This window comes from Salminus brasiliensis, chromosome 12 (assembly GCF_030463535.1).
Source record: "Salminus brasiliensis chromosome 12, fSalBra1.hap2, whole genome shotgun sequence".
Lineage (NCBI taxonomy): Eukaryota > Metazoa > Chordata > Actinopteri > Characiformes > Bryconidae > Salminus > Salminus brasiliensis.
Window position 1 is genome coordinate 6,167,992 of NC_132889.1, and position 24,536 is coordinate 6,192,527.

At 41.8% G+C, this 24,536-nt stretch overlaps 1 protein-coding gene across 1 annotated transcript; it reads left to right on the forward strand.

Annotated features, from left to right (window-relative positions):
* The first annotated feature begins 134 nt into the window (after window positions 1-134).
* Window positions 135-24,469, forward strand: fam83fa (family with sequence similarity 83 member Fa). The gene is made up of 5 exons (XM_072693498.1): window positions 135-858; window positions 18,663-18,830; window positions 20,465-20,586; window positions 21,721-22,916; window positions 23,519-24,469. Exons 1-5 carry the CDS (start codon window positions 391-393, stop codon window positions 23,566-23,568), a joined length of 2,004 nt encoding a protein of 667 aa, XP_072549599.1. The 5' UTR covers window positions 135-390; the 3' UTR covers window positions 23,569-24,469.
* The last annotated feature ends 67 nt before the right edge of the window (window positions 24,470-24,536 follow it).

Consider the following 24,536-nt stretch of genomic DNA (forward strand, 5'->3'; position numbering starts at 1 on the left):
GAGAGAGAGAGAGAAGGAGACTCGGAGAGAGAGGGAGAGAGAGAGAGAGAGAGGGAGAGAGAGAGAGAGAGAGAGAGAGGGAGATAGAGAGAGAGAGAGAGAGAGAGAGAGAGAGAGAAGGAGACTCGGAGAGAGAGGGAGATAGAGAGAGAGAGAGAGGGAGAGAGAGAAGGAGACTCGGAGAGAGAGGGAGAGAGAGAGAGAGAGAGAGAGAGAGAGAGAGAGAGGGAGATAGAGAGAGAGAGAGAGAGGGAGAGAGAGAAGGAGACTCGGAGAGAGAGGGAGATAGAGAGAGTGTCACGTGACGCACCGGTGACTCGAGCAGGTAAAGGTGAGCCGACCGTTTCATCCACCCCCCCTCTCTCCGCCGCGAGGAGACCGAGCGCCGCGATGGCCGAGTCCCAGCTCACCTGCCTGGACGACGAGCACGTCAACGCCAAGATCCCGGAGTCCAGGCCGGAGTTTTACTACAGCGAGGAGCAGCGGGCCGCCCTGGAGCACCTCCTCAGACACGGGGACGGAGCCTTCAAGATGCGGCTCAAGGAGGACAACGCGAAGGACTTCCTCTCGGCCCGGGAGGTCAGATGGATCCGCGACACGTTCCGGGAATACGATGCCAACGGGGACTCCGAGCCCTGCGGCTCTCACGCGCCCAGAGATCCGAGCGCAGACTCGGGGGTCCACTCCACCTACTGGCCCACCATGTCGGACACCGAGGTCCCGCCGTTGGACATCGGCTGGCCGAGCGGGGGCTTCTACCGAGGGGTCACGCGCGTGTCCGTCTACTCGCACCCCCCCAAGGAGAACGGCCCGCATATCAAAGAGGTGGTCCGAAGACTCATCCAGGAGTCAACCAAGGTAATGGGGCAGGGGTCACTGCGCTACGTCATATGCAAGTGCTGTTGTCCAAAAGTATTTGGACTCTTGGAGTCAAAGACCAGCATCTACCATCAGAAAGAGACCAAACAAGCCCTAGAGCTTGGAGGTCTTGGAGAAGGCCATGGTCTCTTTCTCATGGCCGATGCATGAACGTTGACATCAGCCTGTAGGTCCCGTGGTGACCTGTGATGACCGATGGAGACTCGTCTTGTGGTCAGCTCTTGGTCTGCTGAACCTTCTAGGACGTCCTGAGCCATCCTGGTAAATTATGTTGTGGACAGTGAAGGAAACACATAGGGAAGCATAATCTGGCCAGTTCGTAGGTTTAGAAGAACTGGCTTTTTGCCAATATTGGCTATAGCTACTGCGCTAGTTTAGCAAATGCGGGTACACCAGGTGAAGCTCAGGCCTGGGAGATCCAGCTGGCAGCTTATCTGAGTCGTAAAACGTTTGCATGTCATTGATGCATCATGATCACACCTGCCTTTACAGCACTGAGCCCTGAGAAAAAGGCCTGTAGTCCACCTGCTCTGCAGTCTCGGGGTTTTCCCTGCACCTGAGTCCGGCTGTTAGTTAGCGGTCGAGTGATTCATGAGCTGAGTCAGAGGCGATGGAGAAGGAGGTGTATGAAACAACAACCTGGACAACTTACCTGGACACCAAGCTGAAATAGGTTCTGAGGTTGGCTTCTGATGGTAAACCAATGTTAGAATCTCTAGGGCTGGGCAATGTGACGATATTTTATCGTATTGTGATACATTATGTTACGGTGATGACAATATACTTTTCTAAGCATATGGAGGAGACTGTTAGAGCGTACTACACACACTGATCAGCTGCAGGTTTCATTCCTAACAGTGTAATTAGACTGCGGCAGCAGAAGTTAAGTAAAGGGTCTGAGTAGTAGTTTAGTTAGTGTGTGGTTACGTTATGAATTGTGATTAATATCGTGTATCGTGATATAGTATTTTTACCATATCGCCCAGCCCTAAGTACCGTTTTAAATACTCCTGGCAACTCGGATACAATCAAACAGGCCACATGTTCAATAATAAACAACCTGGTTACATTTGTTTTTTCTCAGTGAGAACTGGAGCCAGTCAACGCCTGGCCCTCGCTCTTCGTGCCGGATCCTGTAAGCTGTTAGACTTGTTAGGTGTGAGCTGCTGTGTCTCACTGTAGTTTATAGGAATTGTAATTATCACATGACTTGACCTGGTTGCTGGAGGAAATTGACTTGTTGTGAAATCTCCACCTGTTTTAGTAAGTCAGTTATTCTTTTCCTTTCACCTGATAAACATGTTCAGAAGTGGAAGAGCTAGTCCTGCCTCTCCGATTCCGAGTAATAGTTCAATCCGCTCAGATGAACATCAGATGAAAAGGTCCTGATGCATGTCCTGATGATTTAAGATAAAGGTCTTCCTGTTAACCCCATAAACACACATTTTCAGACACTGAATGAACACTGTCTGCTAAGACGTTCTACTATTCACTAACTGCATTTATTCAGCATCTGTTCTAAACTGTTTAGTTTCTACGATTAATGATTCAGTAACTAATGAGTTATTCAGTATTCACTATGAGTTATTCAGTATATATATAATTAATGATTCATTATTCAGTATTCACTATGAATTATTCAGTATATATATAATTAATGATTCATTATTCAGTATTCACTATGAATTATTCAGTATATATATATATATATAATTAATGATTCAGTAACTAATGAGTTATTCAGTATTCACTATGAATTATTCAGTATATATATAATTAATGATTCAGTAACTACTATGAATTTTTCAGTATTCGCTATGAATTATTCTGCATATATTTAATGATTCAGCAACTACTATGAATTATTCAGTATCTATGATGAATCATTTAATATTCGCTATGAATATTCAGTATCTACTATTAATTATTCAGTATTTGCTATGAATTATTCAGTATCTAATATGAATTATTCAGTATCTATGATTAAGTATTCAGTAACTAATATGGATTATTTAGTATTTGCTATGAATGATTTAGTATCTACAATTAATTGTTTAGTATCTAATTTTAATTATTTAGTATCTATGATTAATTATTCAGTATCTAATATGAATTATTCAGTATCTAATATGAATTATTCAGTATCTATGATTAATTATTCAGTATCTAATATGAATTATTCTGTATCTATGATTAATTGTTCAGTATCTAATATGAATTATTCAGTATCTAATATGAATTATTCTGTATCTATGATTAATTGTTCAGTATCTACAATTAATTGTTCAGTAACTAATATGAATTATTCAGTATCTATGATTAATTATTCAGTATCTACAATTAATTGTTCAGTAACTAATATGAATTATTCAGTATCTATATGAGGTAAAGCACACATTTTCCAATTAAATTAATAAATAAATAATATTATTATATTTATTTTTAAGACAAAAAAACATTACATCAACATTACATTTACATCTTTTAGTTTTCTTCATTTTGCCAATGTTTGGATATCTCTCACCCTTTTTGACTCAGCACTTTTGTCAGTAGAGTGTCTATCCCATTAACCTGCCGCCATCAACATTTGAATAATCAGTTTCTTTGGATGAATGTTTGGTTGAACACGCTGCTAGCAGTGCAGTCAGGGATACGGACAGAGGGAAACATTGTAGTAATGACTGCAGTCTACGCCTGAAAAGAAAAGAGTCCCTGTGGAAAAGAGCGAGGAGGAGGTGTCGTAACCGGCGCAAGCGGGACGAAAAGGTCAATTTCTCGCTGATTTAAATGTCAGAACAGGTTGTGTGTGTGTGTGTGTGTGTGAATGAGTTTGTATAAGGGATGGAGCAATGCTAAGCTAATAGGAACACTCCCCCCAAACACAGCCTAAGGCCTTGTCTGTGGACAGGGCCTGTCACCTCCTGTCACCTCCTGTGTGTTTTCAGTCTGTTAGGCAGTGTTGCTAGGAGCCACTACAGGCAGGACTCTCTAAACTAGTACTTTTGACCCTCATCAGCTTCTGATGTAGGCTGGATGAACACTGGTCTAGTCTTATGTTGGTGGAGTTTTTTGGTTGTGCTATCACCGGCACTTGAAATGTCCAAATGAAGTCTTAATGGAGCTCTCCAACCAAAAAACAGAGAATTATGGTATATTGTCTTGTAGAAAGACACAGGAGACGCAGCAGGAGCAAGATGTGGGTGTTTAAGCTCTAGGAAAACCCCCTTCTGATGATTTATCTTTTGAAAAAGTGCTTCAGGGTAGAGAATCCTGCTGCACTATACACTGTACACGTCCTGCACGTATCTGTCTTAAAAATCTTAGTAAACCTGCTGCAATCCAATTCTGGGCTAATTAAGACTTTTAGAGATTCGGTTTACTCCAAATTACATTTATTTTACAGTGTAGTTGAATTCTTGAGGAACTGCTGTGTAATAATCAGTATCTAATCAGACTTATTCAGTATCTACTATCAGTTTTTTATATCTACTATAAAGTGTTCACTTGCTACTATTAATTATTCTGTAGCTAATATGAATTAGGTAGTATCTATACATTATTCAGTGTCTGCTATGAATGATGTATGATCTACTATGAATTATATGGATTTTTAAATAACTACTTGGAAATATTCAGTAACTACTGAAGATTATTCTGTAACTGTTATGCCTTATTCTGTATCTACTAAAAATATTCAGGGTCTACTCTGAATTATTCAGTATCTACTATAAATGATGTACACTCTATTATGAATTGATCAGTAACTATTATGAATTTGTAAGTAACTATGTGGAATTATTCAGTAACTACTATACATTATTCAGTATCTACTGTACATTATTCAGTATCTACTATGAATTATTCAGTAACTGCTGTACATTATTCAGTTTCTACTATGAAATATTTAGGGTCTGCTATAAATTATTTAGTATCTACTATGAATTATTCAGTATCTACTGTACATTGTTCAGTATCTACTATGAATTATTCAGTATCTACTATGTAATATCTAGGGTCTACTATGAACTATACAGTATCCACTATGAAATATTTAGGGTCTACTATGAATTTATCAGTCACTACTTTGGATTCTTAAGTAACTACTGTAACTTATTCAGTAACTTATGAATTATTCAATGTCTACTAAACATATTCAGTATGTACTATAAATTATTTATTCAACTACTTGGAATTATTCAATAACTACTCTGAATTATTCAGTATCTACTAAAATTATTTATGAATTCAAGAGTTTTATTGAATTTTTATACTTATTTTTATTATTGAATTTTTATTTTTATTGAGTTTTATTGAATTTATACAATTATGTATGACCTACTATGAATTTACCAAGTAATAGTCTTAACTGCTATGGATTCTTAAGTAACTACTTGGAATTATTCAGTAACTACTGAAAATTATTCAGTATCTACTAAAAAATAAACAGTATCTACCATGAATTTGTCAGTAACGACTATGGATTCTTAAGTAAGCACTATAAATGATGTGATAAATCCTCTGAATCATTCAGTAACTACTATGAGAAATTTTAGAAGCTTAAAGTGGCGCCATGGTCAAGAAAAAAAAAATAAATAAAAAAATGAATAAATAAAAGTTAGAGGTAAACTCACCTACTCGGGTTGTTCAGCAATTTCTGTTCTCTGCAGTTTACAGTTATAGTTTTTGGGTTAAAGACAAGCAAACCATTCTCTGATGGAACATTTGAAAAACTAAAAGCATTATGGAATGGATTCCTAATATTTTTTGAGGTCAGGTAGCTAACGTTGTTGCTCGAAAGCTAAATATCATATCATATCATATCTTCTATAATAATCATTAATCTCATTTACTGTGTTTAAAGCTAGGTATGTGCTGTTGTACCGCTGTCATGAGCAGGGTGTTGTGTTGATGTTCACTTTCTACATAATTGCCTTGGTTCATGATCAGACCTGAGACCTTTATGGTCCTTGTCAGGGCAGATTATAAGTGTGTATTGCTGCCTGGTCCTGTTTGAGTCTTCTCACCCAGAGTCTTTTATGGAGCTGTTTGCATTACTGGGTCTTGTGTAAGACGAAGACAGGCGCTCTGCGATAAATGAATTGGGACAGGTATGTTATGAAATGCCACTGTCTGCGCTGATATAACCCGATAAGGTGGTTGGTATCAGTAGATCAGTAGCCAGGCTCATAAACAATAATAATAGAAAACCTCAAAGGACAAACGTATTGGGACACCTGCTCGTTCATCATTTCTTGCAAAATCAAAGGTATTACAAAGGAGTTGATCCTGCTTTTGCTTGAGTGACTGTCCAGTCTCTACTGTCCATGGAAGAAGGCTTTCTGCTATATTTTGGAGGAGCATTGCTGTGAGGATTTGATTGCATTCAGCAACAAGAGTGTTAATGAGGTCAGGATGTTCAGGATGATCACCACCCCACCCCATCATCCCCAACTCATCCCAACAGCCACATGATGGGGGGCCTTATACCCCTCTAGCCCAGGCCTGGCATTAGGCATGGTGCCATGTTTATCTGCTCCAGAGCGTCTGATTCTACTGGTGGTACTTCTCTACAGGGACTAGACAAGTTGTGTGTGTGCATTTGCACATCTCTGTGAGCAATGGGTGCAACTTAAAGTAGCTAAATGCATTCATTAGAAAGGGTGTCCGCAAATCTATGTATATAGATGCTGTTGCACGGGGATGACTCCTCCTCTATTTATTTATTGCCAGTTCCCACCCAAGCTAGCACGCTCCCTTCACTCGATGCCAATATTACTGGAAGGGTAAAGGTGAGTACATACATCCCCCATGACACAGGAAGACCTAAAGACCTAAAGAACATTTGGCCATATTCAATATATGTAAAAAAAAATGTTTTGCATATATTTAACGGGTGGTTCAGAGGACTAAAGCACTGTCACTGTAATGAGAGGATCGCTGGTTCATATCCCGATCTCGCTACTAGCCATCGGCAGCCGGGGCCTTGAGAGAGCACAATTGGCCTTGCTCTTTCTAGGGTGGGTAGATGGCGCTATTAAAAAATAGTAATAAATAAAAAGGAATATTATTTTTGCTGTTTTAAAGTAGTTGATTGAGAAGTGAGAGTTGTACTAGGTATTAGATGATAACTATACCAGTTAATATAGTAGTAAACCGTTATTATTTGTGTTTAATGATTATGTCTATTCAAATATTAAAAAGTCAATGCTTACGGGCCACTTCCAATAGCTTTCCCAGACGTCTACAACACTTTGCACAGCTCTGTAGCCTCTATATGGTTCGATCTACTGAGAATGTTGTGCTGAATCATGCCAAAACGAGTTAGTGTTACCCCAGGTGTTGTTTGAGCTGTCAGGCATACATATTTTAGTAGGTGCATTCCTTGAGCTCTGTGTTATGTAATAGGTTATCTCACTCGTGTTCTTGCTCATCTTAAGAATGAACCGACTGACCTTTTCCATAAACTTCGACTAAATCAGTACGATTTGAGCTGTCAATTCAGAACTAGACTGAGAAAAGCAATGGACTGCATTGACTTGAATGCTGGATAGCTCCCTGTCTTGATTCCTAAACAGCTCCGACCTGTCAAGGCATGGACTCCACAAAGCCTCTGAATGCGTCCTGTGGTTTAGGGCACCAAGCCGCTAGCAGGAGATCTCTACATTGTTCTACAATGACAAAGTCAAAGTCCAGATCTCAGTCCAATCCAGTCCAAAATGCAGCCAATAAGCATAAGATGAAACACAACAAACAATGTGCAAAGCTGGTAGACACAAAGGATGCATCTACCAAGCAGTAATGTAAAAGTTGGCCAATTAACCCACCTGACAAGGCTCCTGACACTAGGAGGGTAAGGATACTCCTCCAAAACATGTAAACACCAGAATCAGTGACAGGTCTGTCCACTGATGACAAAGCAGCATGCCTCGGGATTCGAACCCATGACCCCCTGGCCATAGTGCCATCACTGTAGACCACTGAGCCACACAGAGCCACCTTCAGATGGTCTTTGAGCAATGCCATAGAAGAACCACTTCTGTAGTAGAAATCTGTAGCAGAAATAGAACCTTTACATCAGTAGATGGGTCTTATTTGTTCATGACAAATATGATGACTTTAAGGGGGTTAAACACAAAGACACAAGAATTTGCAAACCTAAAGAAGACAGGTATATAGTTGGAAGTGAGGTTAGGAACCTCACCTCCAGGCTGCGAGTGGCTCAGCAGTCCATTGCGCTAACTCAGTGGCCTGGGGGGGGGTTACGAGTTCTGCTTTGCCATCAGTGGCCAGAGCCTTAGAGAGCACAACTGGCCATGCTCTCTCCGGGTGGGTAGATGGCACTCTCCCATCCCATCACTCTTAAGTAATGTTGGCCGGCACAGGCATCTGTTAGCTTGTGCAGTGGAGCTGGGGACTGGGGACTTCCCTCTGAGCAGGCGCATGTATCAGAGGAGACGTGAAGTCCTTAGGCTCCTAGTGTCGAGAACATTGCAAGTGCTAGGGGACACTACAAACGGGTGGGTTAATTGGCAGTACCAAATTGGGGGGAAAAAAAGGTCACCTTCAAAACATGCAGGCATTGCTTCTCTTGTGGAGGCCTGACAAAGATCAGAATGAGAAAACCCCAGTTATCAGAATTGGGTGACTCATTCGGCCAACTCTGAGGAAGTGTGTCAGGAGAGGAAGCTGATTGACGCTGTTTGCAGTATCGGTACGTCGTTCACTTTATTACTCTATCTTTCTTATCAGACAGAAGAGCATCGTAACGCTCCACTTCCTGTCAAACTGCTACTCGCTTCAGAAAACAGATGGCACAAAGCGTTCTTCCAGCAGTACCGCAGAACAGGGTTCTTCACTTTCAGCCCTGGAGAGCTGGTGTCCACCACAGCTGGGTGATTTCCCTGCTTAAACACTCTCACTACTCCCACAACGGATGAGCTGAATCAGGCCTGTTTGATCAGGGAAATTACAGAAACTGCACTGGACACCGGCTTTCCAGGACTGGAACTGAACTACCCAGTCAGAGAAGGACCACTATTGGCTTCCTAAAGGTTCTACACCAATTTAAAGGGTTTTCCTAGAATTCCTAGATCTAGACGTATTCCTAGACGTCATGTGCGTTAAAGAAATAGTTAAGCAGAACGTCAACATAACATTTTTGATCCCTGACCACAGATGTATTCAATCAGCTGAGACTTGTTCAACATAATGTCCTTCATATGTTTTAAATGAAATATGCTAAGCTAACTTTGCTAACAAACACTTGATTTACACTGTCACCAATTTTCCAATTTCTTAAACACTTGATTTAGACTGTCACCAGTTTCTCCCCAATTTGGGTGGCCAAGTACCCACCTATATGTGCTCTCCCCCCTTTGGACGCAATGCCCCCACCACTAGTGAGGGCGGAGACCGACACATGCCCCCTCAGACGAGTGTTTTCGAAATATCACCGGGGCAACCAGCGCTGCATACCCAGCTCCAACGCACCAGCCTGCAGATGCCAGCGACAGCCAACACCACAACTGACATACATTGCGAGAGAGCACCATCTACCCATCCTGGAGAGAGCAAGGCCAATTGCGCTGTTGTCGCTGTTGGCTAGCAGCATGACTGGGATTCGAACCAGCGATCCTCTGATCTTAGTGTCTGGACATGTTTTAAGTGGATTTAAAGACGTTTGTGGACATGTATTTACCGGGAAAAGATTGGTGACAGTCTACGCCCAGTGTTTCTTAGCCACATTAGCCTAGCATCTCCTGTTCTGAACTAAAGAAGCAAACCTCAGAGACCAAACCTTTCTTGGCTGACGGGCTGCATCGGAAGAGTGATAAACCATGGTCATGTGATTTTTCCCCGAAGTGCTCCTTAAAAAAACCCCAGGAAAAGCTCAGCGTCTGACGCACTGTACATACATTAGCTGCTGTTTTCAGTACTGAAGTTGTTGTATCCTCATAATTGCTCACCCAGTGTCACGGCGTTCACGTGCTGTTGTAGTATTCCAGCACTACAAGAGAATTTAAGGTCAAACACAATGAGGTGTAGAGCTGAAGCCTTTTGTGCGTTTAATCTCATCTGCCATATGTTCTAGACTCCTGTGGCGCCGGTTCCGTGTCTACAGAGTCACTGCAGAGTCAACTTGTTTTGGTTGGAAACAAGGAAATGCCCTCGGCGGTGTGACTCTGCTAATCGCTTTCATTTCACCCACAGTTTCATCCGCTGAGTGAGCTGAAGGGAATGAGCTTATGTATATGTATGTGGGGAGTAAACAGAGGGAGAGACAGAAGGCGTCCCTTTTTATTTGTCTTTCTCCTATTTGGTATCGCATGACCTGAAACTTTGTACTTGTAGAGAAGGAAGTTCCATATTTGCCTCATTTAACCTCCAGGTTATTGATCCTAAGGGAAAGAAAACTATTGTATATCCATTTAGTTGACCAGGTTGTTGTGGCGTTGCCGTAGGGTTATCTTTAAGGTAGGGATGTCCCGATGTCCTAAACTGTCTTAAACAATCTGTTTTTATTTTTTTATTAATCGTATATCAGCGTTTAAGGTTCCTGATCAACTTCCGATCCTTCGGTTTGCTGTAGCTGGGGGCAATCTACCGTCCTCTAGGGGCCATTAATAGATATGATCCTTAGCTGCTGCTGCAGACGGACTTCTCATTTTCTGGAAAGCTACCCCAAACAGAGTTCAACTGGGACTTTATTTTAGTGAGGAAACTAAACAGAGTGTGGCGATGTGACCAGTTAGCAGCCAAAACAGAAGCGGAAATTAGCTTCTTAGGCAAACTCTGCATTCCACCTTAAATAGTGACGCAGCTCCATTGAGTCCATTTTAACAGCAGAGTGTAACCACTTCGTTATTTAAGGTGGAACGGAAAGTTCAGGGAAGAGGAAAAAGCCTCGCTGTAAATAAGAGAGCAGCAGGTAAAGAGCCAAAAACCACCCAGTTTGTTGTAGTTGTGTAACGACACAGATATTTTATCCCATTAGATCCATTTGGGAAGATCTAGTGTTCCTCCCATCCCATCTTTACTCCTACTCATTTCCACCTGGTTAGAAACCCCGACTGTGGTGGAAATGCTCTGTTCTGCCAGCGGGAGAACCACACTCCTTTCTTTGGTTCTAAACCAGCTCTGAACGGAACATTCAGAACCGAGGAGGAGGCTAATGCTAATGTTAATGCACACACACAAGTCATTAGACTGCAGAGCTGTAATGAAACTGGGAGCTGAATGGTCAGGTGGGTCAGTCAGACTGGACTGTAAGATATTAAACACTATAGAGTTTAAAAAGTAGCTACAAACAAAGAAGATCAGATTAGACTTTAGTCTGATAATAGTGATAATAGTAATAATAGTAATAATAGTGATTTTACTGCTGTTTACTAGCGTGGATCAGCACAGTTTATTTACAGAAGGACAAAGATCAGATCGGATCGGTATCGGCCGCATTCAGCATTAAGAGGATCGGATTGGATCAGGGGGTAAGAAACCTTGAACGGGACATCCCTAAGTAGGGTCTTTGAAAGTAAAGAGAATTACAGTAGTAATGATGCGTGGGCCTACATACAGCATTTATAGGGTGTAAGGGGATAAGGGCTGATGTTGCCCACTTAGCTCCAAATGTTTGTGGACACCCCTGTTAAGGGATCCGTTCAGTTGGTATAAGTTGCACCCATTGCTGACACAGATGTGCAAATGTACACACACACACAGCTTGTCTAATCCCTGTATAGAATAGGACTCCCTGGAGGAGACAAACATGAACCTATTGGCTAGCAGAGGCGTATAAAGCCCCCAGCATTGAGCTGTGGAGCAGTGGAACTGTGCTCCCTGGAATGATACAGTGCTTTTGGGATGACTTGACATCTTGACCTCTTAAATCCAACATCTTGACCTCACAAACACTCTTGTTCCTCACAACAACGCTCCGAAATCTAGTAGAAAACTTTCCCTGGACTGTAGAGACAGTAGAGCTACTCCAGTATCCTTGATTTTAATAAGATGTCCCAATACTTTTGACCCTATAGTGTATTTTTTCTGTTGAATTCAGTATTTGAAGTTTATAGGAACCAACAAAGCTTATGAAATAGCATGTAAAGTATAATTTACAGTTTTATTTATAAATTAAGTTATTAATTAAGTTATACATTAAAACAATTACTAAATTTTGCATGTACTTTGTCTCTCGTATCTTAGTAATTACAGACCCATTATTATTCAGTAATGACTAATTATTCAAGCGAGTGTTCCTTTGTATTTGCTTTTCCTCTGTTTGTTTTCACCAGACCTGAAACTTTCCAATAGAAATCAAGCAGGAAGTAGTTTAGCACGTCTATGGCTTGTTTACATGCTGGAATGTTGCCCACTTAGCTTAGGATTTATTTACACTATCCATAATTTCATATTTGCTGTCAATAATGAAAAGGCCACACATCGTTTTAATGAATTTGGGGATTCGATATTGCTCTGTTACATTCCTGAGATCCTCTATATTTACTCTACACTCTTTGTGTTACATCATTTTTAATTAAATAATTTTTAATTCAATTAAAAAATCATCTGACCTGCACCCAGTGATGCCACTTCCTCTGACGGGAAGCGTGTGAAAGGCAGTGAAATATATGTCAAACTTCTTAACTTAATATTTTGTATAAAATGTTGAGGATAAATCAGCATTTTTTTAAATATTGGTGAAATCTGTTATTGTGATATTGAGTGAATCTCCCTGACCTACTGACCTCAAACGCTTCTGTTGCCAAATGCAATCAAATCCTCCAAAATTTAGTAGAAAACCTTCCCTGGACAGTAGAGACCTTGAGATCACAATTTTGTTTCACCCCATGTACCATGTGATGCGCCTGACAGTAAAGTCTCCTGTATCCTGTATCCTGTAGAGACAACTGCTCTAATACCCTTCATTTTAGATGTCCCAATACTTTTGACCATATCATATTTTTTTTATGTTTTCACACATTGCTTGATGTATTGAACACACAAAGCTTATGAAATAGCAAGTAAGATATTTTTTTAAATAAATAAATAAATCAATAAATAAAAAAAATAAAAAATAATAAGTTAATAAGTTAATAAGTTTTGGCTAAAATGAAAATTTGAATACATTTTATAAAAACAATCATGTGAGCCGCACCCAGTTCTGCCACTTCCTCTGACGGGAAGCACGTGGAAGGCAGTTGGATATGTCAAACTAATCTAATCTTAATATTTTGTATGAAATTTTGAGGATAAATCAACAGTTTCTTAATTGTAGGGGAAATATGTTCTTGTGATATTAAGTGAATCTCCCATTCATGTTTTTAATAAATAATAACGTGTTAAAAATCATAGAATTCTGTTTATAGACGTGCTGCAGGAGTCCAGTTGAGGTTAGCTTAAGTTAAGGCATGATATGGTGGATAATGTCAACTCTGTTACTGGTTTAAATGGTTTAAACAGTTGAACCTCTTAACACTCCCAGGATTATCACACACTGAGTAAGACACAGTAACTACAGGGACGTCTGTACAAACTTCTGGGGCTGTTCTCTGGTAATAGGAGTTTATAATAACACTCTCTGCCTGTTTAAAGGGGTTAACGATAGCAGAGCTGACTGATGAGTCCAGTCTTCCCATACATGAAACGTATCCTCGGCTCTAAAACGGGCCGCATGCCAATAGGTTTATCTGTTATAGAAATACAGTAATTGTTAGCTGCAGCCCTACAAGGACGTCTTCTATCTCATACTAAAGACTTCCCTAACCCCCCCCCCCCCCCCCCCCCCTTTTATCATATCATCTCTTCATCATTGTTGCTTGGTGTTCTGAAAAGGACAAGAATACGAGAAGCCTGAATGCTCCTGAGACCTAACCTGAACGGCTCTGAAAGCACCGTAGCCCTGAATGCAAGTTACTTATCGACAGTTTATACAGCATATCTGCTCTCAGCATGATTGGTGTGAGGAGGGAATGGAAGCAGAAGTATAACAGCATGAGATTTGATGAGGCATGATATGTTGTGATATTTCATATCTTTCATTTTCTTATTTCTGTTTATTACTTTTATATTTTTTAGATTATTTAGATATTTTTTATATTTGTTTTTTGTTACTGTGCCTTTAAGACTGACACATGACTGTTGAATACAAAATTCTTCTGTTAACATATAAATCCCTACATGGCCTCGCTCCTGAGTACCTGCGGGATCCTATTACATATTACGAACCATCAAGATTACTTAGATCTCAGGGTGCTGGCTTCTAGTTCCCAAAATTCAGAAAACCTCAGCAGGGGGAAGAGCATTTTCTTTTAAAGCCCCCCCACTCTGGAATAACATTCCAGGTAATGTTCGGGACTCAGACACCGTCTCAATCTTTAAATCTAAGCTGAAAACTCATCTGTTTAGTTTAGCTTTTGGTAATTAATGTTTTTTTTTTTTAGATAAAGGTTGCAGGTCCAGGGGTTCGCGGACCCAGGGAATTGTAGTATGCGATCACTCAGGTTTGTGGATGGTGGAGCAGATGGACGCTAGCGTTTTCAGGGTGCTCCCGTGTCCGTGTTACCTTCTGGCTCTTTCCTTTTAATTAGGCTGTTATAGTCAGACCTGGCGGAGTCGTCAGACACATTCTGATACTGCTCAACATTCTCTGCTCTCTATAAAATCCTCTCAGAACTAACTCTCTTTTTACCTTCTCCGAGTAAATGGCCACCCAGCCCGACCTGCTGGAAGATTGCCCACTGAGGTCCCCTCTGCCTGCGTCAAACCAGCTGCCACCTACCAGTCCAACCAGCAGGACCCCCACCCACCACCACCCATAGCAGACCAGCGGCTCACCCGCCAACCACTGCTACCTGTTTAATGACCATGTTAAAAAAAACAAACTTGTGACTTCATAAATTTAGACTAAATATTTTGTTACTGTGCTTTTAAGACTGATGCAAATGGGATCTGTTCTGATTGGGTGCTCTGTACTGGGCCGCATTAAAATTCAGCTCAGGGTAAAGCACTCCTTTACTTCAGGTGGAAATGGTCGATGCACCAATTGATGGAATTGGGGAATGTTAGGTAAATGCATTGACGTTTGACATCACAGCTTTGTAGACTGATATATGTAAATGAGCTCTGTTCGGATTGGGTGCCCTGTGTCATGTCTTGTTCAAAAAGCAGCTCAGGTTAAAACACATGCATTGGCTTTTATGAAATCACAAATGTAGACTGGCTGTTTTTTGTTACTGTGCCTTTAAGACTGATATATGCAAATGAGCTCTCTTCTGTGCCACATTGAAAAAGCAGCTATGGGTAAAGCACTCCTTTACTTCAGGTGGAAACGGTCGACTAACGGAATTGGCGACTGTAGGTAAATGCATTGGCATTTGTGACATCACAACCTTTAATGTATAAGGATATATGGATATATGCAAATGAGCTCTGTTCGGATTGGGTGCCCTGTATCCCGTTCAAAAAGCAGCTCAGGTTAAAACACTCCGATTACTTTAGGAGGAACAGGTCGGTTAACGGAATAGTGGATATAGGTCTTCGGCTTTCGTGACATCACACTAGTAGACCGGCTGTTTTTTTTTTATTATTATTATTGTGCCTTTAAGACTGATATATGCAAATTAGCTCTGTTCTGATTGGCTTCAAAAAGCAGCTCAGGGTAAAGCACTCATTTACTTCAGGTGGAAATGTTGGACTAATGGAATTGGGGAATGTTAGGTAAATGCATTGACATTTGTGACATCACAGCCTTTAAGACTGATATATGCAAATGAGCTCTGTTCTGATTGGATGTTCTGTATTGTGCCTCGTTCATACAGCAGCTCAGCTCACTCCTATTGCTTTAGCAGGAACGGGTCGGCTAACGGAATAGTGGATATGGGCTTCAGCTTTTGTGACGTCACACAATTAGACTGTTTTTTGTTACTGTGCCTTTAAGACTGACATATGCAAATGAGCTCTGTTCTGATTGGGTGCCTCGTATCGTGCCTTGTTCATACAGCAATTCAGCTCACTCCTATTGCTTTAGCAAGAACGGGTCGACTAATGGAATAGTGGATATAGGTCAATGCCTCTGCTTTTGTGACGTCACACGATTAGACCGGCTGTTTTTTTTGTTAGTTTTTTTTTGTTACTGTGCCTTTAAGACTGATATATGCAAATGAGCTCTGTTCTGATTGGATGCTCTGTACTGTGCCACATTCAAAAAGCAGCCATGGGTAAAGCACTCCTTTACTTCATGTGGAAATGGTTGACTAACAGAATTGGGGAATGTTAGTTAAATGCATTTACATTTGTGACATTACAGCCTTTAATACTGATATATGCAAATGAGCTCTGTTCTGATTGGGTGCTTTGTACTGTGTCGCATTCAAAACAGAGAAGTTAAGAGTTCAGGTTAAAAACCTCCCTTAACTTTTGGTCGGCTAATGGAATAGTGGATAAGGGTAAATGCACTGGCTTTTGTGACGTCACAACTTTGGACTGGCTGTTTTTCTGTTACTGTGCCTTTAAGACTGATATACGGCATGTACGACAAATCCTGATGGCCCCAAGTCTCTCCCTCATGGTGAGGTATATGCTTTATTCATTTACCAATGGTATCGGCCAATGCGCAAAGTTTAGTATCGAGATCGGCACAGAAAAGGTCAGATCGGTGCATCCCTAACTGTGATGTAACTTGCAGCGCAAACGTATCCTCATCTGACCCACCACAGCTCAAAGCTGCAGGCCACACATTAACACCGTGGTCCTGCCGACTGCAGGCCGTGTTAAGATGTTGGTAAGATGTTGTTAAGATGCTGATAAACCTCTTCTAAACCTGCTTTTCCAGGCCTTCCCTTTCAGTTCAGTGTCTGTTAAAGGAAAAGCTCTGACACGCCTGTTCTTTGCCCCCCGGCTGAAAGCGGTGTGTGTCTGCGTGTGTGTGTGTGTGTGTGTGTGTGTGTGTGTGGATACTTTATTGTGGACCTTTGAGGACTAGAAGACTGTGAATGTGTGCGCCAGTGTTCGTGTGTGTGTGTGTGCTTTAGGTCACTTGTTGGAAGTAACGCGGCCCTGCGCTGGCATGAATCTGCTGACTGGGCTGACTGGGCAGCTCCCCGCTGTAAACACTGTGGATTCGGAATGGATGAGTCATGTCTTGGATGCTGTAAAAGAAAAGCCTGGCAAAAAATCAAGCTTGCAGTTTTCTCTCCTACCCCAAATGGAGACAATTAGCCAGGACATGTTGCTTGTTTGGGCTGTTGCTTTAGTAGCGTCAGATTGCCGCAAAAGTCTCCAGTAGGCTTGTTCGAGAAGGCTCTGTGTCACACGCTATCGCTGATATCTTAACACTCGTCGTCTCGGCTCTGTATTGTCCCACAGTGCAAGCATCGCTATTGTAAATATGTCTTAACCCATTAAAAAGCCTGTGTCCCACCAGCAGGCCGAAAGTGTTATCATAAACATCTATGACCAGAGAATAGCCCCATCCGATTACACCCTAGTGTGTAGTCAGTCTTGGAGTGTGAAGGGGTTAAAAATCCAGGATACATTTATGCTGAGGACGTCTGTGAGGGTTTATATTTACCAAGACGGCTCTAAACATGATCATTTTCCAACCTTCCTGTATCTCTCAGAATTAAGCAGGCTTTTTTAAATCACTGTGCCTTTAAGAATAACCTCTGTTCTGATTGGCTGCCTTGCATTGTGCCTTATTCAAAAAGCTACCCAGGCTGAAACACCCAGGCTGGTGGGCCTACGAACTGCTGTAGCAACAGGCTGTCCTAAGATCTAGAATCTAGCAATAGGCAGCGTATGAACTTTGCAGATATGGACTGTGGCGTGAATGGCGCGTTCGGAAACGTATCCAAAAAATATGCATAATATGAATTTGAAAAATATGAATTTGAGAATTTGCACTACACTGTAGTAATAGCACATACAGTTACTCGCCTTTACCTCCTTGTTCATAGAATCCATATATATGGGGAAACCAAGCCTAAGCTATAAGAGCCCATGGTGACCATACGTGTCACGGGACAGTCCGTGAATGTGTGGACATGTGACCTCACCTACAAACAGGTGCTTTATTAGTGCTTGAGACAAAACTAGCTCAGTTTAAAAGTATATTGCTTTTTTAGAAGGTCTATTTCAGCATATTTAGCAATTCAAACGTTTTAATAATATACATTTTATTAACTATATATTACACCTACTACATATAACCAGTTCTTACCCCCATCTTTAGAACCAAAAGATGAAATACAAGTTGTCAAAATGGCATTTTAACCTTATTATTATTATGTACAGAAGTCATGTGACTTTTTTCACAATATTAAAAAAGGTCTGTATCGATATTCAGAACTGGCTCTGGGCTCTAATGGGTTAAAGTTAAACCGGTCACTTTTCCAATTAGCCAGAAACAAACGAGCTATTCATGATGTGGAGACAAGAGAGCTCCATGACCCTTCCTCTGACTTTATTATTCCACCCCTCATTACCAACGTATAATTCCCTGTGTAGTTTGAAAGACAGCTGTAAGGTGTTTAAATCCTATAATGCTTCAGTTCAGTCTATTTTATCATGTGGTTTATTTCTTATAAGTCTTTGGACAGTAGCGAGAAAGTCAATATGGCTACGCAAGGGCCGGCCATACTTGTACGTACATGCAAAAAAATACAGTGCAGTTAACTGGTTGGATATAAGCTTCCATTACTTGTTAGATAGCTAAATTAGCCTTATAGATCAATATGATGTGAAATGGGACTGTCTCTGACTTCTCTCTGCCCTCTGTGTGCTGTCAGGTGGTGGCGGTGGTTATGGACCTCCTGACTGACCTGCTGATTCTGCAGGACCTGCTGGACGCAGCCAGTAAGCGTGGTGTGGCCGTTTACCTGCTGCTGGAAGAGCAAGGCCTGCCGCACTTCCTGGACATGTGCAGTCGCCTGCAGATATCCGCCCAGCACCTACGGGTGAGCGCAGTGACCGCAAAGGAAGCAGGACACTGATATTTCTGAAGCGTTAAAGGGACAACATCCTGTCAAATGTGTTGTAGTAGGTAAACTAAGGGTGGTGGGGGGAGGGATTGTTGATTTTTAGATGTATCTCGATGTAGACAGTTATGGAGTTATTACTAAAATGCCTGAAATTAGAAAGAGGTACAGCACCTCAGCTGCAGATGATTAGAAGAACATGGTTAGGGAGGATTCTGGAGGACAGCACGAGTGTCCTCCTTGCACACCTTCCATAAAAATTAAACCTGTGGTCTCTTTCTGATGTTAAACTTTGACATCAGCTGTGGCCAGAGCTACCATGACATTTTTGGATTGTTGGAGGCTTCTTTACGCGTCCTGGGGTCTGCTCTTGGACTTAACTTGCTAGGACGGCCTGACCTGGCCATGAGATCTTTTTTTAACCCAGACTCGTCTGCATCTTCAACCTTCTTTCTGAAGGCCTCAGAGAGCTATTTGGATCTTCCCAGGTAAAATAAGGCTTAAATAAGACAGGCTCCACCAGACCCCCCTCTAACCATGCTCTAATCACCTGCAGCTGATGGTCTGCTCCTGCTTCTAATTGAGGGCATCTGAAGTAATAATGGTAATAAAGGACAGGGTGTTCTTACTTTGTCCTCACAGGAATGCAAGGTGTCCCCAGACTTTTCGCAGGGCGCCCTTTATATGGTCAGTCATTTCAGTCGTGTGAACTGCCTGGCAAAGCTTTGACGGCGTGATTGTTGCCACGGAGTTTCAGTTTACCCCTGAATTCCCTGTGTACACTGTGTAACAGTGTGTGTCGTGGAAAAGGGCAAAATACTCCTGAAGCCTGGCCTACATTATTCCAATCCGCCTACCACGGTGTGCCAGCCAGCCAGCCAGCCTCAAAACCTCTGTAACTCGACTGTTCAATGGACTCTTCATACACTGTAGCGCACACACACACACACACTGCACTTGTGTTATTTGTTTGAAGAGCACAAAAGTGCGAAAGCAACCCGATCTGATTGAGGAACTTTTCACTGCAGTTTCTCATTTATTACATCCCGCTGCTCTGCTTTTTCTATCTCTAATGTCGCTCATACTTCTTCTTCCTCCAGCTTTTTGCACACTTTTCTGTTTTCCTCCACCTTCCTCCCCCCCATGTGTGTTCCATTTTCACTCTGGCTTGTTTTCTCTTCACTTACTCAGGCTGTAAATGTAACTGCCACACCTCAGTGTGTTTCTAGGGGCTTTAGGTCAACTGGATGTTTGCTTAAGCGAGGACTTAAGCGTTTGTATGGGTGAATCACGCCTACGTTTCAAACCTGGTACTTCTCTTGGCTCCTTGTTTACTTTAACATGAAATTGGATGGTGTGTTACATTGCAGGTCGACTCTTAGAAGTCAGGACCTTTCTCTGTTTAACTGTAATTACAACATAGTGAATAGGGAGTTACACAGTGAACGACATATTCAGTTCTTTACGCTGCTTCGATGTCAAGGAACAGCAAAAATATGACAGCTTTAAGAAATGTAAAGGATAAAATTCCATTCTAAGGGGTAGCTGTGCCTTTAGGGCTGACGAGAGGGCAGATTACACAGATATTTGACTCCCTCTCCTCTCTGTTGCAGAACCTGCGAGTACGGACTGTGAAGGGCTCTGGTTTGGCTCTTTCCTTTGGCAAGCTCCCGGGATCCCTGTGCTCCAAGTACATGCTGGTTGATGGAGAAAAAGTCATGTTTGGCTCATACAGGTCAGTCTGTAAAACTCACAGCCACTGATTTTACCAGTACTTATGGAATATTAATATATCCATTGTAGACTATTTTTTCCCATGGTAGACCATCTACTAGTACATCTGACTTCTGTATCCACTAGTAGACTAATAAATCATATAGTAGACTACTGTATCCACTAGTAGACTTGTAGTCTACTTAATGCACTGGTTGATTGACATATCCAATGGACAACTATCTACTAGTATACCAGTGGTAGACTACCCACTTTAGACTACGTGCACCTTTATCCTTTTATCCTTTTTTTTACTCTATCCACTGGTAGACCATATCCAATGTATCCAATTGTAGACCATCCATTAGTAAACCAGTATATCCACTAGCAGACTAACATATCCACTTGTAGACCATCCATTAGTAGACTAGTATATCGACTAGCAGATTATTATATCCAGTTGTAGACTAGTATATCCACTTGTAGACTATTCACTAATAGACTAATATATCCACTAGAAGACTACTATATGAAATTGTAGACTCTCCACTAGTAGATCCATGTTTCCACTGGTAGACTAATATATATAATTGTAGACCATCCATTAGTAGGCTAGTGTATTCACTGGTAGACTAATATTTTCAGTTGTTGACTGTTCATTAGTAGACTAGAATATCCACTAGAAGACTAATATATCCAATTGTAGATCATCTATTAGTAGACTAGTATATCCACTTGCAGACTACTCATTGGAAGACTAATACATAAAATTGTAGACCATCCATTAGTAGACAAGTATATCCACTTGCAGACTAACATATTCACTTGTAGACTATCCATTAGTAGAGTAGTATATCCACTAGCAGACTGATATATCCAGTTGTAGACCATCCATTAGTGGACTAGTATATCCACTAGCAGATTATTATGTCTAGTTGTAGACTAGTATATCCACTTGCAGACTACTCACTGGTAATATATTCAATTGTAGACTGTTCACTAAAAGACTAATATATCCACTAGAATACTACTATATAAAATTGTACACTCTCCACTAGTAGATTAACTGGTTAACTGGTTAATTGATTAATTAAGTAATTCATCCATTTGTTTATCCACTCAGTCCTTTCCTTCTCTGTTATTCTCTTCCATACAGCTTTACATGGACCTCCTCCCGGATGAATCGCAACACAGTCACAGTCATGACAGGCCAGGTCGTGGACTTCTTTGACAATGACTTCAGAGAGCTGTACGCAGTGTCTGATAAAGTGGACCTGTACCAGGAGTTCCACATCACGAAACCCCCAATGCCTGCTCCAGCCATAAAAGCCCCGGCTGCTCCCATCCAACCTGCAGTGCCTGTGTCCTGCTCTCGCTTCCAAGTCTCTCTGGAAGACTCCAAACAGGTCAACCTAAAGGTTCCTGCACATAAATACCACAATCCTAAGTATGCCCTAGTGGTGGGCAACAGTCTTGGGATCACTGGCTCTTTGCAAGATCTCACCAAGCTCAAGGACTATGTTGGACAAAATAATATTGAGAAGTTAGTCCACACCAGTGGGGGCAGTAATGAGCAGTCGGACACCGAACCCCCACAGTCCCCCGTATCCCTGAAGGACACAGATGAGAACAATGGAGATGTAAAGAATCCCTTGCCTTTCGGTTTGAAAAAGCAACGTACCTCTTTCCGGCTTTTCCTTAAAGGCAGGTCGCCCAATCACAGTCCGGAGTTAAGGATAGCAAACCAAAGCACCGATTCTAAAACAGCCAATCACAGATCACCAAAATCCCTCAATCACAACAAAAATGTTCATTTGGCCAGTCAATCTAAAGAGGCCAATCATTCTAAAGAGGTGCCACAGAAAATCGCTAATCATGCTAAGGAAGTGGCTCCAAAGCTCACTAACCATGCTAAGGAAGTAGCTCCAAACAACGCTAACCATACTAAAGAAGTACCTCCAAAGGTTTCTAATCATTCTAAAGAAGTGCCTTCAAAGATCGCTAATATTGCTAAGGAAGTGCCTCCAAACAAGGCTAACCATGCCAAGGAAGTGGCTCCAGAAATCGCTAACCATGCTAAGGAGGTGGCTCCAAACTTCAATAACCATGCTAAGGAGGTGACTCCGAAGGTCGCTAATCATGGTAGAGAAACGCCTTCTGATGACCTGTCCAAACCCACCCAGAAGACTCCGCCTTTACTTGAATTCTCAGAGACCGACAGCATCGCCGAACTGGACGATACGTTCGTGATTATAGAAAAGCCAAATGTGATGAAATTCAAAACCAGAAAGTCCTCCAAGCTGGGCCAGAGAAGCATGTCCTTGCAGACCATCGGCACCGGAGAGGAGGACGGTATGTTTAATCGCTTAAAATTCGTTTTGTCTTACAGTAGCGTCTCAGTTCAGGCCTTATGTTTGACGAATGGCTTCTGTAAAAGGTCTAATTTCTACTATTTTGATTACCGTCAATTAGTCAAGACATGTTTGCTTCTTTTGTTCAGAACGTAGCCATGGAGCTATGAGGCTAATGCTGCGAAAACAAATGCTAGAAGCCAATAGCCAACTACACATTGTCTAAACACTTTTTCCAGACCATTCAAACCCAGGATCCAGATCTTCTTAAAGGTGGCACAGACCTTGTCCCCTATAATGGCTGCTCCTAAGAATCTGTATAGTGCAAGGTTTCAGTGCAAGGCTCACAGCAAACCTTTGCTGGAATGTTTGAGTGGAGAACACACAAAAAAGACCCTTAAGGGGTGTCCAGCACTAGGATTGTGGGCTCAGAGGGTTCATTACTTCCCAGCTTACCTCTAGTTTATGGTGTGAGCTCCCTTGAACTGAGTGAGTTCACTGAACTGGCGACTGTTAATAAATAAATGGTGGGTTACTTGAGCCTTTGTGGCGAGTTTGAATAATGTGGTCTTTGTGTGGGACCCTCTCTTTGTCTCTCTCCAGGCTCAAGAGGGCGAAGGCGGAACCAGAAGAAGACCTGCATTCAGTCATGAGATCAGCGAACAAACCCACAGTAGAAGCAGAGTCCAGTGTTTGGACCTTCACAGAATTAGGCCTTCGCACAAGGCCGGCTTGGACATGGACGGAGAGCAGCCCAGAAACTATAGAAACCAGAGCGTGAAGGTCTATAGGACTGACGTCTCTTCACTTCCAAAATGTCTTCTGTCCCCTTCAGTATTTCAAATCATTTGCAATGTGAATTATGAAATGTCAAGCGGGTTTGGAGTTTGAAGAAGCTCCCTGCAGAACATCGACAAAGTTCATATATATCGTGGTGGCATGGCCTTCATATGCGAATTCTGTGAGTCAGAGAAAAAGCACAGAGAACTGACCAGCAGGAAAGTCTTCACATTTTCTCTTGTGAGCGAATGTGGCAGAAATGTCCTCCCTCCGGTTCTTCATGCCCGAGTCGTTCTCCGCAGCTCCCAGAACCTGTCCATTTGAATCCAGTACAGTACGCTGAAGCAAAGCACACATCATGGCCTTGTTTTGTCATTAAGAACCAAGTAGAACCAAGTTAAACAGAGTTTATTCTTCCTGAACTCACAGGCCACTTTATTAGGAACACCTACCTACTACCTTCAGGAACGGGGTATTTTTGAGCTATGCTTAGCATAGCGGTGACACACATGCTATTGTATGACAGTCTGTAATTGTACACCTACAGTATAAAGTGGAGCTGTGAGGAAGGTGGAGTTCAGAAGGTCAGCAGAAGGTAGGGACATGCGGTGGAAAGTGGATGGCGAGTGCAGATGAATGAATGTGTGGACACACTGGATAAACTGCAGGCGCTTAGCTATTGTGGTATTTGAAGTCTATGGAGGCACAATGACTGATGTGTTTTGACTGTTTTTGTAAGTATTTTGTATTGAGGACAATAAAAAAAGCCATCTAAGGACAATTAAACTGTCTCATGTCTTGTGTGTCTCACGTCTAGCTGTCTTTGTCAACTCTGTGATAA